Source organism: Ipomoea triloba, chromosome 12, assembly GCF_003576645.1.
Source record: "Ipomoea triloba cultivar NCNSP0323 chromosome 12, ASM357664v1".
Taxonomy (NCBI): Eukaryota; Viridiplantae; Streptophyta; class Magnoliopsida; order Solanales; family Convolvulaceae; genus Ipomoea; species Ipomoea triloba.
Genome location: NC_044927.1, coordinates 15628490 through 15645050, shown reverse-complemented (window position 1 = coordinate 15645050; position 16561 = coordinate 15628490). Strand labels below are relative to the sequence as shown.

The 16561-nt window shown below is 43.3% G+C and overlaps 1 protein-coding gene and 1 pseudogene across 1 annotated transcript; both read right to left on the bottom strand.

Annotated features, from left to right (window-relative positions):
- Positions 1 to 8478: 8478 nt before the first annotated feature.
- Positions 8479 to 9865, bottom strand: LOC115998588 (annotated as a pseudogene).
- A 234-nt stretch (positions 9866 to 10099) lies between these two features.
- On the bottom strand, positions 10100 to 11018 carry LOC115998593 (cytochrome c oxidase subunit 3). The gene has a single exon (XM_031238195.1). It carries the CDS (start codon positions 10974 to 10976, stop codon positions 10278 to 10280), a length of 699 nt encoding a protein of 232 aa, XP_031094055.1. The 5' UTR covers positions 10977 to 11018; the 3' UTR covers positions 10100 to 10277.
- Positions 11019 to 16561: the final 5543 nt, after the last annotated feature.

Sequence of the window (16561 nt, the reverse complement as noted above, 5' to 3'; positions counted from 1 at the left end):
AGGATAAACCTCTCCTGACCGAGTTCCATAGGCATCTTCCATTCATCTCGATTTGGGTTTTTCCGCACCATATTTTGATCTGCCTCTTCTTCGATCCGGAATTCCCAGCAAATCCTTGACTCCTCGAATACAATGGGATTTCACACCTGGCGAATCTTTCACTCTACCTCCTCTTATTAAGACCATAGAATGTTCCTGCAAATTATGACCTTCGCCTGGAATGTGAGCAAATATATCATGTCGATTGCTCAACCGCATGGCAGCAAGAAAAGGCGATCTTGTGCTATACTCCGGTGATCTCTTTCCTACCGAGACACGCAAACTCCCATCGTGTCCCAGATCACATTCCGTGAATCGAAAGGGAAAGCCTACTCATCTATCAGCTCCTCTCGTAGATCGGTGCGGTTTTACGAAGCGTCTAAGCACAGTTCACTCGCGTTGATCAATCTTCAGTGTTGCCGCCACTCCTTAAGGTTATCTGTTGTATCATACACTTCTTTCATTCTTTCCCACGCTTCATACCTCCTCTTTCTTCTTTTATATTAGCACAAACAAATATCTTTTTTTTTAATAGTTTATTTGTTGTTGTTAAGTTAAAAAGGTAAAGGGCCAGGCATGGTGGGGTAGGAGCATCCAGTCGGCAATCTTTTTGGCTTGACCAAGAAGTCTTATGTCCTCCGAGTCGCACGGCGTTTTAACCGAAAGAACTTCTTGCGCAATTCATGCGTTTCTGTTTTTATGACCAGAAATTGTTTCTTTATTTTCATTTCAAATTGTTCTCTGGACTTTTTATCAATATGAGGTGATCGTAACACAGTATATAAGACTCGTGATTCAGGCAATCCAATCTTCCGTGTGTAAGGCGGAAGCCCCCAAAAAAGGTTTTCGAGAAATGGGTGATAAAAAGATCGAATTACTATGCGTATCTTGGTGGTCGTTACTTTTGGGGGTCTTTCTTTTTGGCTGACTCCTCTTCTTGTTCTATTGATCAGAGCATCCAGCAGCACACGCCGGTTTATAATTAGATGATAAGGGCTAAGGCTCCCCCTCCTTTTCTCCGCCCGGGCTCGGAGAGTGTCCACATTTTTCTTTGTTCCGATCTCCAGTTTCTGAGGGAAATACCGGTTCTATTTTAACACCGCGAATCCAACTATATGAGAATGAGATCGGAACGCCGAGTGTTTTATTGTACTCCAAGACGTCGTTTACCATCTTGGAGTACTCCTTGAACAATTTATTTATATAGATAAATAGCCCAAGGAAAACCGCATAAAAAAGGAGGATCGGCTCACTATTCAATTGTTGGAATAGTTTTTCCACGAGTTGAGACATGAGGTGATTGACAATGAAACTAACCGCTGCCACATTGGGGCTATGGGATTCGAACCCAATTTTGCCACGACCCCCATTTCTCTCTCGCCCAGTCGTCTATCGCGAATTAGCCTTTCGATTAGACAACAAAGAAAGGTCGACCTTTCTTGACTAAGCTTAGATTTTCCCCGCAAAATCACGTTCGACTTGCATTAAGCATACGGCTTGTGACACACATTTCTCGATCGGCTGGGTTCCCGCCTTGCTGTACCGAGGGAAGCCCTTCAACCACCTCATCTCTATTATTTATTATATGATGATTGGTTGATTGTGATTGAAGATTTCTTTCTACAAAAAGTCTTCGAGATAAATTGGACCTCCGCCCGAAGAGCGCTTCCCTGGCTTAAAGGACGGAACTCCAGCGCACTGATTGAGCTAGCGAACTCCAATTTAAGTAAGACCAGGCCAGCTGTAAACAAAGGAAACAAAAGATTCGTGGTTGATACCAGTTGACAGCAATTGGCCAGTTTCCTACAGTTGACCGATAGAGCTCGACCGATTGATCCATAAGAATAAGAGCGGTAAGTTTTTATATTGACAAGGGGGGGAAGCGGTATCGAACAAGAAGAGCTGGAAGGGAAGTCGGACGGTAGGACTGTATTGCTCAAGAGCAGGATCTTTCTTTACAGGAAAGAAGACGGGGATAAGCGCCCTATCCACCAACCAGTAACTGCAAAGAAATAGAAATAGCGAGATGATCCATCATAACGAGAATTTCCATTTGCATTACCAGAAGAAAGAAAGATGCGCTAAATAGATTTTGGGGATATAGACTAGGAAACTACTATTGGCTAATGGAATCTATTAGTCTAGCTCTTATATATATTATGATTATGAAAGAAAGCAGCATAGCCAATTCTTTTTTAGCTAATGAGAAAAAGATATGAACACTAATAAAACCAGGAAAGACCAATCACAAATACCAGTGAAAGCGGAAAAGAGATGGCCTGGGGGAATGGAATACGGGAGGCGAGAAGTCATTTTTCGAAAGGTTTTCTTGTTCGAGCGGCTCAATTGACTATTCAGATTGACAGTGAATCGTCGACGATGGCATAGATTCGATTCGGACAAGACGATAACTATCCTATATAAGAGAAGGCAATCTAGGCAAGCAAAGGAAAGATTGATTATAGGCCAGTGAAAGAGAAAGAGAAGGATCTTCGGCAAGGGGTTCCCGGCTTCGCGAGACCTTTTCGATCTGCTCTAGGCTAAGCTCAATGGGGCCTTGCTTTGTTGATGCCAATCTCTTAGTCTGATTCAGATAAACTGTGAACCAAGACATGAAAAAGAACGAACTCAAAGCGAATTCTTTCATATGAGATCTTCTACTGGTACACGGAACACAAACAAAATCTCAATGAAATGAAGTACACGCAACTACGCCTGTGAACTCAGATAGCCTTTCAGCATTCCTTTCATCTACTCTAGGAAAAAGAACTTTCTTCTCTTAATATATTAAATTTCTAGTTAGAGGTCAAACAGCCCAAGACGCGCATCCACCAGATAAGCATATAGTTCGTTGTGATTCTCAAGTTCAAGTCCTTGTTTTTTATCCTACCCCCCTTTCTCTCCCTTTGGCTTCGGGCTTCTGTTCATGCTCATCCTCAGCCTCCGGTAGGCTGATGGGCATTGAACCTGACTCTGTAGACCTTTCAGCACAGTCTTCTACGACCTCTCCTATAGAAAGCTTTTTAACATGACTTTCCGGCTTTCCTGCTTCTGTGCTTGCTATTAAGAATATGGCATACCAACGATTCACTTACTTACGGGCTTACTGGAATGATGAAAGGGAAAGGTATTCGGAGTTCTTCACCCCGGCAAAGCAAAGTCCTTACTTTGACTTAGACTGACCCGAATCAAGTCAAGGCGATGCAGCAGGCTCAAGGCCCATCTTCTTAGTTTAGTTCTCTCTTTTCAAGTCAAGAATGTGCCAACCGAGGCCATTGAATTCGCTGCAGTGCAGATATCATCATATAAGAAGAATAAGTTCTTCTTTTTACTGAATCAGCTACTAATCACATGTTTGGAATCGATCTAGCTGATTATCCGGTCGTTTAGTAAGCCCGAAAGCAAGAGAAAGAAGGTTTCCTTTACCACGGGAACTGCAGTAGCGGAACTAGCACGACGAACAATGCTCGACACTCTGTCAAGCGAGCCCCTCTAATTATCTAGAAGCCCCTTTCCCCTGTATAAGCATTCTAGCTCAATACCCTTTCACCGTCTTCTCACGCGCCCTTACAAAACAACTACTGCGAGAGCCTTTCAGCCAGAGAGAAAGAGCCTTTAGAATGGAAGCCCTTATCATCCACTTTCTTATTCAATATTGAATCTCTTGCTTAAGCTGTGTAAGCTCATTCAGTGGTTCACTTGTGACGGATTCTTATAAGATAAGGGGATGTCTTCTTTTCACTCAGGTTTTACCAAACAAAATGAGGTCATCGGCAAAGAAGCAATGAGACAGTCGTTGGCCTCCTCGCCCGACTTGACCTCTATGGCTGTTCTGTGTAATGGCTTGATTCTTGATTCATTCCAGAACAAGAATTTCACTCATTTGAATGAAAGAGTTTGATACCAATTCTAGCTTCCGGGCAGGAGGGAAGAAGGTGACTTCAAGGCTGTTAGTGCTAAAAAGTTTCTTTCTTATTCTCAGGAGCTCACCTCTCCCCATGTCTCAGAGGAATCTACTCTTTCATGGCAGCCACCTTCCCCTGGAGTATACAAACTGAATTTTGAAAAAGTTTGGAAAGAAAAGTAGACGGAACGACACCTGTGAACTCGGATAGCATTGTGGCATACCTTTTCATCTGAACTAGGCTACTTTCTTTCTTCTCTTATGAAATTTTTAGTTTCAGATCATTCTTAAAAGAAGCTCTCTCTTATATACGATACCACCAGATGTGCCCCCTCCACCCTCGTCCAATCTTCCTAAGTGCCAGCCTAGCTTCATAGGAAGCTGAACAATACGTCCAGCTCCTTAAGGAATGAATACTTGGGCTTGGCCTGGAGTTAGGCTGAGATGCCTGGGCTAGACCCTGAAATCGCCGTCCACAGGCTTAATATCAAACCAGATGCTAAGCCCATCAAGCAAGCACAACGACGCTTTCATCCACTCCTCATGAAGAAGATTGAGAAAAAAGTAAAATGAAGTATGAAGGTAAACGGAAGACCATAGATGATGGAATGATGAATGAATGGAAAAACGAAATAAAAAGACTAAAAGAAGAATTCGCTCAACATGAAGAATTAGCTCAACAAACCAAAGAAGAATCCATATCACAGAATCACCCTTGGAAGGGTGAGAAACCACCACCTAATAAAGACTGAATAAAAAGAGAAAAGGGATCCCGATAACCAACCATAGGAAGAGTTCATTCATATTGGAAGTCCGGTGCGGGCGTTAAGACTTACTTTACTAACGTTCGGTACCCATATAAAGAGGGGTACCTACACTCTCAGTCAGTACTAGAAGGAGGTACCTTCTTCCGAGGAAACAAGGTCTTATTCATATCCTAAGTACCCGAGCGAGGGTCGGATAGCACGAGGTAAGTAGTTATGTTGCTAATCCTAAATAAAAATCGAAGACCAAGAGGTTCACTTACAACCAATTGGTCACTTCACTGCTTTCAGTAGCTTAAGGAGTTGTAAAAGGGTAGTCCTTGTTGTTATCATTCGTTATTACTTCCACCAGGGAAGTCGCTCACTTGAAGAGGGCCCCAACCCTTGTTTGCTGAGCAGAGGTGAGAGGAAGCAGATAGGCAGCCCTCGTGAAGCTGTACACTCCCTACATTGCTCAACCTGTTTCCCCAAACCGTTCTAAGGAGGGGGCTATTGAGTTACTTTGCATATCTATAACAAGATTGTCTACTGACAAACAGTTGTTATTAAAGGAGCTCAAGTAGGGCCTATCTAATAAACTCTCAAGGTATCTTAGGGTCATACAGTGAGCTTTTCATACCAGGAATACTAGCTACAGTTGCCCTGCGGGGCTATCACACGGAGAAACAATTCCCTCCGGGGAGCTGCCAATAGAAAGCATTAGTATGCTATCAGTTGTTTAAGGAGCAGGATTGTGTATGATAATTCATTTTCAGGTGGTACTTATTATTGAAGAAGACGGAAACTACAGACGGGGAAGGAAAGAGGCAAATAAATAGATGCTCCGGGGAAAGCTTTGAGCTTAGCCTAGTATGGTGAATCAACAAAGTAGCCCCTATCACGTAAAGAGCGCTCACGTTGTGAAGTCTAGTTGGGAAAAGCAAGGATGGCATTAGTCGCTGTCAGCATTAGCCTTTGCCGAACCCCTTTTATTTTAATAGGATGACCTTTCTTTCAGATAGAATTTCTATTTATTAATAATTTCACTTTGCATGGAAAGGTGAGCACGAAAGCTAGCATAGGGAAGGCAAAACCAGTCCCAGTTTACTATTTTCTTTCTGGGTAAATAGGTTTAGGTTTGAGAACTCGCTTTCAAATCCTTGCGATTCTTTCTGTGAAAGATCGGCGTATCTGGATTCAAAGAGAGAGAATATCTGGTCTCCGCCCCTTGCATCTCAAGTCTCACTTCCTTCTTCTGCTAATGCTACTCCCACTATATTATCGTAAATATACTAAACCACTATTATAAATAATATAATGGGACTTATCCTGTTACAAGGTGGACAACTACAACTAGTGAGACTCAGTCTAAATGTAAATGAAACTTCCACTCTCAGGCAGGCCAGTTCTTTACATCTTTGGAAAGCGCATTGAAATGCATTTCAAAATTGGCATTGATTGACTTAGCTCACTAAGCGGATAACCCTTTATCAAAATAAAAAGGGTTCTAATGTCAACTTTAAACATGAAACTACCCACTTTAGTAACATCGATTTATCCACGACAGCTTCATCCGATAGTAAGTATCACATCGACTGCCCAGAGCGCCCCCTCGGATATAGGAGGGCTCTTTTCGGGCGTCTGTGAGCACTATCGGGAGTGGATGCTTATTTCCGGCAGGCAATTACCTCCGCAATGGTCAATACCTGACTTTGTGCGGACGGTTCTTGGGAACGAGGCTGTTCAAAGCGCCTAAATCCTTCCCTGGGGTCGCACAGGCCTCTCTTTCCGGTCTATAGGTCCCCGGCTTTTGGAGCAGGAGACGGTTAGGATAACGAACGTCGAAACGAGTACTTTTAACCTAAGTGGACATTGAAAAGAGTACTTACGAACCTTTTCTTGCTTTTGGCTTTGTTGGTCGATGAAATGATTCTTACTTATTATAGATGTTTGTATGCCTTATTATTCCTCCCTTAACAAGGAAGGAGGGAACGCATCATCAATTTCAGTTGTACACCAAGCGACGGCGATGAAATGATTATGCAGCTTTGGCCTCTTCCAAAACTTGTTTTCTTTAGGAGGTCCGTCAGAGGGGCGGCAATGAAAGAGATTCCCCTAATGAACCGATAATTAGCGGTAATACAGCCCAAGGAAGGAGCAGGATTCGAACCAGCGCTTCAGAGCCAGGATCAAACTCTTCTTTTGAGTATGATGCCGATGGAATGGTTATTAGGGATAGCCTTCGTCGACCTGTCCCTGGCCACAGGTAGGCGATCGATGAAATGATTCTTAGTCCGGACCGGTCTACATTCAGCTTACTACGGGCTTTGAAATATGCTTTAACTTTCTTTTCTTTGTGTACCGCTACAGCCAACCATCAACCGCTTCTGAAAAGGAACAAACAAGGGCTTTAAAAGAAGCCACAGCAAATAGCTACTCTACGGAACTTGCTACAGCGTACTACGTTCAATACTAATCCTCGAAAGAGGAGGCAACGGCTTACATATATATAAGATATAGCGGATGTAGCCGAACCTGCAACGGAGGAAGCAAGGGCAGAGACTACTGACCCTGGAAAAAGTGCCTAGCCGTACGAGACGAGTCTGGGAAGCAGGGAATCCTAAATCAGAGGGTTCCCTCAAAATAGAGAAGGCCGTCAAGTCCGAGGAAAGGGTCTTAGGTATTAAAGGCGGCGATAGAACTTCAATTGAATCGACCATGGAATCAGCTATAATTAAGCTGCCTAAGCGTCTGCCATTGTATTGTAGCAAGGGATCGCCTTCTTTGGAGGATCAGCCTAAGCTTTAAGCAGTAGCTAGTTTAGCTGCTTCTTCGGTAGGGGAATCCACCAGAAGCCGTTCCTTGATTGGTGACTCAGGACTTGTTGGCTGCCTTAGGGTGTAGGGAAGTGAGAGTCCAACCAGGCTGCAATACAACAATACAATACGTAAGCTCCATCCGAGATATTATATGTTATTATAAGTAAGCCGTTCTGCGGTAGTAAATAAAGTAAAGGGAGCTGATCTCATGTAAAGGGGGCTGACCCGACTAATAGAAGGGGAAAATAGACCCCAAAGGAGGTTCTTCTATGTCCAAAACAAAGAACAAATATTTATACCAGTATCCCTTTACCGTACAGCTTGAACTTTATACCGTTCTATACCCGGGTAGGGAGATTATGAAGTAAGAGAAAGCCAATACCTAAGTGACTCTTTCTTACCTGATAATGAGGCTCGTACTACGAACCGAACAAGGGCGCTAAACAAGGCCTCGTACCGTACTATGGTCCTTCGCCCCCAACAAGATTGATTCAATTCCCCAAGCTACGTCGATTCAATTCCAAAAGCAACTAAGGCGCCGGTAATACAAAAAGCACTACTCTTGTTGAGGCCCCGTATAGACAACTATTAATGGTCGTTAGGAGTCATAGGGGTGCTTGCCCTTCCTTAGTTGGTTGGGGAAAGAGATCCTACATCGATAGTTATTCTATTCTTCATTATATAGAATAACTATGCTAGGCGGGTTACCAGAGAAGAGGGGTTAAGCTACATCTACCACGTATACTACTGAGACTGCTACTTCTACTTGCTTTCTTTATATATGCGCGCTAGCTTTTTGACGACTGAAAGGAGAGGAAGCTTTTGCTCCCGATCAAAGAGAAAAGGTAATTGACTTCCTGAACGACAAGTGGAACCACAGGCGAAGAGATAGCGTTCAATGAATCAGATAAATTCTTGTCACGAGCTGGACTTGAACCAGCGAACTACCTCACCTTTCATTCTGATCGTGACTTTAAAAAAGAAAGAAGAGAAGGAATGGGGAGTTGGCGCCGTTTAACGGATTGCTTGCTTACCAAGCGATCCTGGCCTCTCCTGGCCGAACTCGCCAAAAAAATAACAATAGAAGAAGTTGTTCTTGCCGGGAGAGTAGCGCCGAAGACATCTTTATCTGAGGAGGGGGCTTTGTCCTCATACATAAATGATGTTAGGATCGGCCGGCTCATCCTCGAAATCAAATTAGAAAACATTATAACTTATAGTATCCTTTCTAAAAAAAAGTGATAAAATTCGGAATTGACCCCCCCTGTCATTAAATCCAATTGCATCTGTAGAAGGGAAGGTACGGAAAATGTGTATTTCTCTAACATGGCGTTAACCGCCAACTCAACCACTTCTTCAGCTTGTGCTGATGAAAATTGACTCAATTTTGGGATGGGATTCATGGAGTGAAGTGAAATCAGCTGCTCACAAAGTCCATCAAAGATAAGGTCAGTGGTATCAAAAAGACTTTCTTCCTCCAGCTCAAAAACTTGCAAGGGGAAATTTTGTTGTTCAACAACGGTAGCAAGGTGATTGGTTGTAGCCACTTCTGTCCCTGTTCCAGCTGGAGCAGCCGAAATGCTGCTAGTGGGGGATTGGGGTTCTCTCCCTATAGTAGGGAGAACCGCCTTGGTAGTCGCATAAATGTCTACTAGTTTACGCTTACGATTTTTCATCTTTTTCATCTTTTTCATCATTCCACAATATTCGTCTTTTTGGGGTTAATGCTCTCAATGGCGAATCGATCATTCGATCTTCTTTGACGACGACGGAATGGAAGAAAAGTAATGAAACCTGCGATGGCTACTGAAGAACCTCCTTTTACTTTCTCAATAATAAAGCCTTTGACCTTTGTATTCGTTCGCCAAATCTTGTTCAGTTCCAGCCAAGCTCGGTTTTGTCTGAATCTTCGTGGAAGAAGAAGAAGCGGTTCACCAGCCACTACATCTGTAGATCCCACCAAATCATTAAACCTGGCGGCTGCTCGCTCTTTGATCAGTGATTCACCGGCCACTAGATCGATGAAGAATCTCTCCAAAATCTGCTCTTTGATCAGTGATTCACCGGCTACTAGATCCAGGGATCCCACCTTATTCTCAAACCTGGTGGCTCGGTTGATTGGGACTCCTGTAGGCTCATCTTGCATACAAATTCTGGGGGTCCCAAGTCCTGCATCCACCAAGAACATTTCTTCCCTTAAGCGTAAAACTTCAGATTGTAAGGCGTTTCCACTACATAAGAAAAAACTGGAATTAGATCTTGGAAATGATCGACTCAAATAGATGCTCATCATAAGCTTTTTTTTCCTCCTCTTCCTATTGATCAGAAGCATCCAGCAGCGCCACGCCAGTAGAAAGAGTTAAGCTACTAAGCTAAGCTGCTGTTGGGGAACTCGGTAGAAGCGATTTGCCGCTTCCGCCTTTCTTAGTGAAACTCTCTAAAATGTAGGAGTTGGATCCATTAGGTTCTTCGATTTATTCAGAAAAGAAACGAGAGACAAGAAAACATCTTTGATTACGATTAAAAGGAACAATCTCAAATAAACCAAGATCAAATTTCGGGTCATTTCTTGGTGAACATGATCTGCCATAATCTCTTCGATCCCTTCATTTATGTGCCAGAATAGAGAGAGAATTGGTAGGAAAGTGGAAGATAGTTTGACTTTTATGTATATGATAATCAAAGGGAGTGGGAAAGCTGCAGTAATTCTTTGGAAAAGCCCGGTTCTCCTTGTCTTCGAGCTTTCATTCCTCAATCCACTGATTCGTTCCTTCATATACCTCCCCACCAATAGATAGAGACAAATGGGAATAACCGAACCACGTCTACAAAATGCCAGTACCATGCAGCTGCTTCAAAGCCAACGTGATGCTCCTTGGTCAGATGACCAAGATATTGGCGAATACCACATATGATCGAGAAAAGAGTACCTATAATCACATGAAAACCATGAAAGCCAGTTGCTAAGAAAAAGGTAGAACCATAAATACTATCCGAAATAGTGAAGGGTGCTTGATAATATTCCATTCCTTGAAAGCCGGTGAATACTAGAGCCAGTGAAACGGTAGCTACTAAAGCGTAAACTGCTCGTTTTTCCTTCCCCGCGAGTATAGCATGATGAGCCCAAGTTACGGCAGCTCCGGATGAAGGGGGAATAAGGGTATTAAGAAAAGGGATCTCCCAGGGGTCTAAAACCGCAATCCCCTTTGGTGGCCAAATACCTCCGATCTCTACCGTAGGTGCCAAAGAAGAATGAGAAGAAGCCCGAAAAAGAGCAAAAAAGAACATAACCTCCGATACGATAAACAGAATAAAACCATATCGAGGTCCTAATTGTACGACTTTGGTATGATGTCCTTCGAACGTGGATTCGCGTAGAACATCGCGCCACCATACGAACATGGTATATAGGATAAATATGAGGCCCAAACTGAGAAGTGTTGCACCCCCTTGAAATGAGTGCATGTACATCACACCTCCTACGGTTGTTGCCAAAGCTCCGAGTGAACCCGAAATAGGCTTGTGGGTGATGGCAATAGCACTTGTATTGTCACACATGATCTTAACCTCCTTACACTCAATCCCATAATCCAGTAATTGTTGCTTCATCCATAAAACCTGAGCACAGCAACTTCCAGCTGCTACATACTCTGCCTCAGCGGTGCTTATAGCTATCGAATGCTGTTTCTTGCTAAACCATGAGACAAGTCTTCCACCTAGAAACTGACATGTCCCTGATGTGCTTTTTCGATCTATCTTACAGCCGGCAAAGTCCGCATCTGAATAACCCATAAGTTCGAAAGATCCACCTCTCGAATACCAAAGTCCAACACTTTGCGTACCTTTGAGATATCTAAGAATCTTTTTAGATGCATTTAAGTGACTTTCCTTAGGACTTGCCTGAAACCTAGCACATACACCTACTGCAAAGGATATATCTGGTCTACTAGCAGTTAAATAGAGAAGAGATCCGATGATACCTCGATAAGTGGTCTGATCAACCTCTCGACCTTCACTGTCGACATCGATACGTAGGGAGGTTCCCATGGGTACTTTGACTGAGGATTTCCCTTCTATATTATATTTTCTGAGCAGATCCTTGGTGTATTTCTCCTGATTGATGAAGATACCTTCCTTAAGCTGTCTCACTTGTAATCCAAGGAAGTAGTTTAGTTCTCCCATCATGCTCATCTCGAACTTCCCTTTCATCAATCTGGAGAACTTCTCGCACAAGTCTGGATTGGTGCTTCCAAAAATGATATCGTCCACATAGATTTGCATCAATAAGATGTGATCCCCGTCCTTAATTCTAAACAATGTTTTGTCCACTAGGCCTTTGGTGAACCACACTGAAGTAGAAAAGAGGATAAGGTATCGTACCAAGCTCTCGGAGCTTGTTTTAAGCCGTAAAGTGCCTTCTTTAATTTGTATACTTTGTCAGCTCCCACGTCCTTCAAGAAACCCGGAGGTTGTTCAACGTACACCTCTTCTTCGAGAAGTCCGTTCAGAAAAGCGCTCTTGACATCCATTTGATATACCTTAAAGTCTTTGAAGGCGGCATATGCGAGAAAGATGCGTATGGCTTCGAGACGTGCCACTGGAGCGAAGGTTTCATCAAAATCTATTCCTTCCTCCTGACAGTAGCCTTTGGCAACAAGTCTGGCCTTGTTCCTAACAATAATTCCATCCTCATTCATCTTGTTTCTGAAAACCCACTTTGTACCAATGACATTCTGATGATGAGGTCTCGGAACTAGTTCCCAAACATCGTTCCGTTCAAACTGATGAAGTTCCTCTTGCATGGCTTGCACCCAATCTGGATCACATAGAGCCTCTTCGATCACCTTAGGCTCTATTTGCGATAGAAAGCAAGCAAACATGCTTTCTCTGTGTGCTGATCTGGTTTGAACTCTGTCACGTACATCTCCAATCACTTGATCAGCAGGGTGACTCCTCAACCATCTTAGGTTGGGTTGTGGCTCCTCAGTTGATACTTCCGTTGAAGGTTGAGATGTGGGTTGAACATCTATGATCTGGATTTGATCAACTGAGTCAGGAGCTTTCTTCTTGGTAGACTCTTCATCATCTGATTCTGACTGGAGTTCCGCTACGTCTCGAACTATAGACTGCTTGTCTTCGAGAGGTAAGTTTGATCTCTCGATAGACTCTGGCTGATCTTCCTCAGCTGCTTCCGTTGTCTTTGATGGTTGATCTGTCGATGCCCTTTCATCAAAGGTAACATGTATGGACTCTTCAACCACCAAACTCCGCTTGTTGAAGACTCTGAATGCTTTGCTTGTTGATGAGTATCCTAGAAATACTCCATCATCTGCCTTTTCTTCAAAAGTTCTTCGTTGAGCCTTCCCATTGTTGTGGATATAGCATTTGCACCCGAATTTGTGGAAGTGGCTTACATTCGGTTTTCTTTCATTCCACAACTCATACGGAGTCTTTCCAACTCCTTTCACGATCAAGGACCGATTTTGGGTATAGCACGCTGTGTTGATTGCTTCTGCCCAAAATCCTTGTGATATGTTGGCTTGTGAGAGCATGGTCCTTGCGGCTTCTTTGAGAGTTCTGTTCCTTCTTTCAGCAACCCCGTTTTGTTGAGGTGTTCGAGCAGCTGACAGTTGATGATGAATTCCGTTCTCGTTGCAGTAGCTCTCGATTACTTGATTAACGAACTCTCCACCTTGATCTGACCGGATCTTTAGTATCGAGACATCCTTTTCAACTTGAACTTGTTTCAAGAGATTTGGCAGGGCAATTTTTGTCTCACTTTTCTTGGTTAAGAACACGGTCCATGTGAATCTTGTGTAGTCATCTACTACCACAAGAGTGTACTTCTTTCCCTTTATGCTGGGTGGATCCACTGGGCCAAATAAGTCCATGTGAAGAAGACTTAATGGTCTAGTGGATGATGTCTCGGCTTTGCTCTTGAAAGAGGATTTGATCTGTTTGCAACGTTGACATGCCTCACAAATTTTATCCTTTCGAAACGTCACTTTGGGCAGTCCTTCCACTAAGTTCCTCTTAGTAAGCTTGTTGATAGTCTTGAAGTTCAGATGACTAAGCTTACTATGCCACTCCCAGCATAAATCTTCCTTGCTCCTTGCTAGCATACATAGGGATGGTTTTGCAGACCTCCAATCCACTATGTACATGTTTCCTTTCCTTGCTGCTTCCAAGACGACTTCGAGAGATTCATCGCTCATAATCTGGCATTTGCTTTTGGTGAAGATAACTTTGTAGCCCTTGTCACAGAACTGGCTTGTACTAAGGAGATTGAACTTGAGCCCTTCAACGTAGGATACTCCCTTAATAACCAGCTCATTCTTTTGAATTTCACCAACAGCTTTTGTGCGTCCCTTCTTCTCGTTGTCGCCAAATGTCACCAAGGGACCTTCGATAGGTTGGATGTTCTCTAGCAGTGTTAGATTTCCCGTCATATGTCTCGAACATCCACTGTCAATGAACCACATGTCCCTGGTGTCCTGCAAGGCAATTAAGCAAGTTTAGGTACCCAAACTTTGGGTCCTGGTGGGTTAGTGAGTTTAGGCATCCATTTATACCTTGTGCCCATTATTCCAGGCCTAGGCGCAATGTAGCCATTGTACGTTTGATAATCATAAGGAATGCTAGCAAAAGTTTTAGGCCTCTTTGGTGCATAAATCAACTTAGGTAGAGACTTTTCGACCGGCTTATGCACCATGCCTTTCATACGCTGTTTGGTCATGTGAAATTGCTGAAAGTGAGGTTTCTTCCAGAAATTGTGATTCGATGACCAATTCTCACTAGATGGACAGAGTCTGCCTTTCTCCATTCGTGAGTTCCTAACTATGTGGATCTCAGACCTTCCATATTTGCCTTGAGGCGCATTATATGGAATGTAGCTCTTTTTGTACTTGGAATGGCCTTGCGAGAGATAGCGAGGTGATCTCTCGATATTGTTTACCCGGCCATTCTTCGTAGCTTTCCTATACTTTCCATTGCTGGTGTATAGGGACGGTTTATGAATAGCTACTCTGGTCTTTTCTGTTGGTCCTTTATGACCTTTATTTGGTTTGGGTTGAGATCCTCCATTTCTTGAAGTTCCCAAACCATTGGTCTGTTTATTTCTCGAGAGATGGTCTCGATGGAACCCTAGACCGGTTCTATCACTTGTAGGTCTGTGATCATTCACCATTTTCTCCATAGCTTTGGAGGAATCAGTGTATGATGCTATAACCTTTCTAAGATCATTTTCGGTGATCTCTCGAGTTTTGCACTCTTCAGTCAGTTGAATTACTTTAGCTTCTAACTCACTTACTTTGAGAGTTAGCTTTGAATTCTCTTTCGAGACGTTCTTAAGCATATCTCTTTCAGCGGTTAGCTTGCTGTTTTCTTCCCTAATTTTGGCATGAGTGCTGTTAGCGACTGCGAGATCCCTTTTAAATGTTTCAAGCATCTCAAAGGGATCTTCATCGCTTCTGAAAGAAGAACAACGAGAGGTAGAAATAGAGCAGCGAGATGTGGAAGTAGAGGTTACCTCATTGTCAATGGCCATTAGGCATTGATTCTCTTCTTCCTCTGTGTATAAACAGATGAGCCCCCTCTCATCCTCTGAGCTGCTGCTGCTTTCACTGGAGCTCGACGTCTCGGACTCCTCGATTGTTCTCTCGAGTTCCTCAGCAACAAGCGCCTTTCTGCGCAGATGTTTCTTTGTATCTCCCTTGAAGCCACTTTGTGCTGGCTTCTCTTTAGGTTCCTCCTTTCTCCTGGAGTTCCTACCTTCTAGGCAGTGATACTTGCTTACCTTAGGGTAAGGACAGTCAGCCTTGAAGTGCCCCGGTCTCCTACAGTTGTAGCATAGACCTTGATCTTCTTCCTCCATTCCTCTGGATGTGTATTTTTCATTTTTCCTTATTGAGGAGGAAGGTGAACTTGTATTGCTTTCCGGTGTCTTCTTCATGAACTTCCTGAATTTTCTTATGAAGAAAGCAAACTGTTCGTCAGATAAAAAATCAGTGGGATTAGAATCTGACCTTGAGGAGGTGGTTGGTTGGTCCGCAACCAGTGCCACATTCCGTCTGTCCACCACATCCTCATCTCTTGGAAACATCTCAAATTCGAAGGCTTTGAGATCTCTGAATAGTTGGTCGGTTGTGGTGTTCTTCAAATCCCTGTGATCACGCATTGTGATCACCTTCATTTCCCACTCCTTGGTAAGGCCTCGTAGGACCTTCAGGTTTAGCTCCTTTTGTGGAATCTCCTTCTCGAGATCATTGATCTCTATTGATAGCTTCATGAAACGAGATTCCATGCTGTCGATGCTCTCCCCTGGCTTCATCTTGAAGTCCTCGAACTTCTTCATGGCCACGGTGAGCTTGTTCTCCTTCTCCTGTTCGTCACCTTCACCAATCAACATCAAAGTATCCCATACCTCTTTCGCCGTTTTGCACTTTCTTACTTTTGGAAAGATGGTTTCGTCTATAGCTCTGAAGAGAATATCCTTGGCAATGTTGTCCAAGTTGTTTCTCTTCCTATCATCACTTGTCCATTCTTCCCTAGGTTTGGGGACATACTTTGGTGTATCTCTGGTTTGCTCAGCAGTCGTGTTTACCATCATGATCTTGACTGGTCCAGATGTTATAACTTCGGCCATCTCATCATGGAGGGCTGATAGATACGCAAGCATGCGTGTTTTCCAGTCATCGAACCTGCTAAGATCAAAGAGAAGATGTCTCGACAACATGCTATCCATATTAGAAAAATTATCTCGTGCTTTGAAAACTTTTAAAAGATTTTTCAAAGAAGGATCTCTAGGCAATATAAACAAAGGTTTATATCGATCAGAGAACTTGCTCTGATACCAATTGTTGGTCCCAAGGGGATGCGGTACAAGTCTAGAGGGGGGGTGAATAGACTTGTATAAGATTTTGCAAATCTTTTCAACCTCTCGTGTGTATTGAACTTATGATGTTTAGGTTCGATACCTCACGAAGTGAAGACAAAGTTTTATGCGCAGCGGAAATGTTATCCCCTTTTAGTTAGCACGAGTTTGAGTTAGTTCGAGA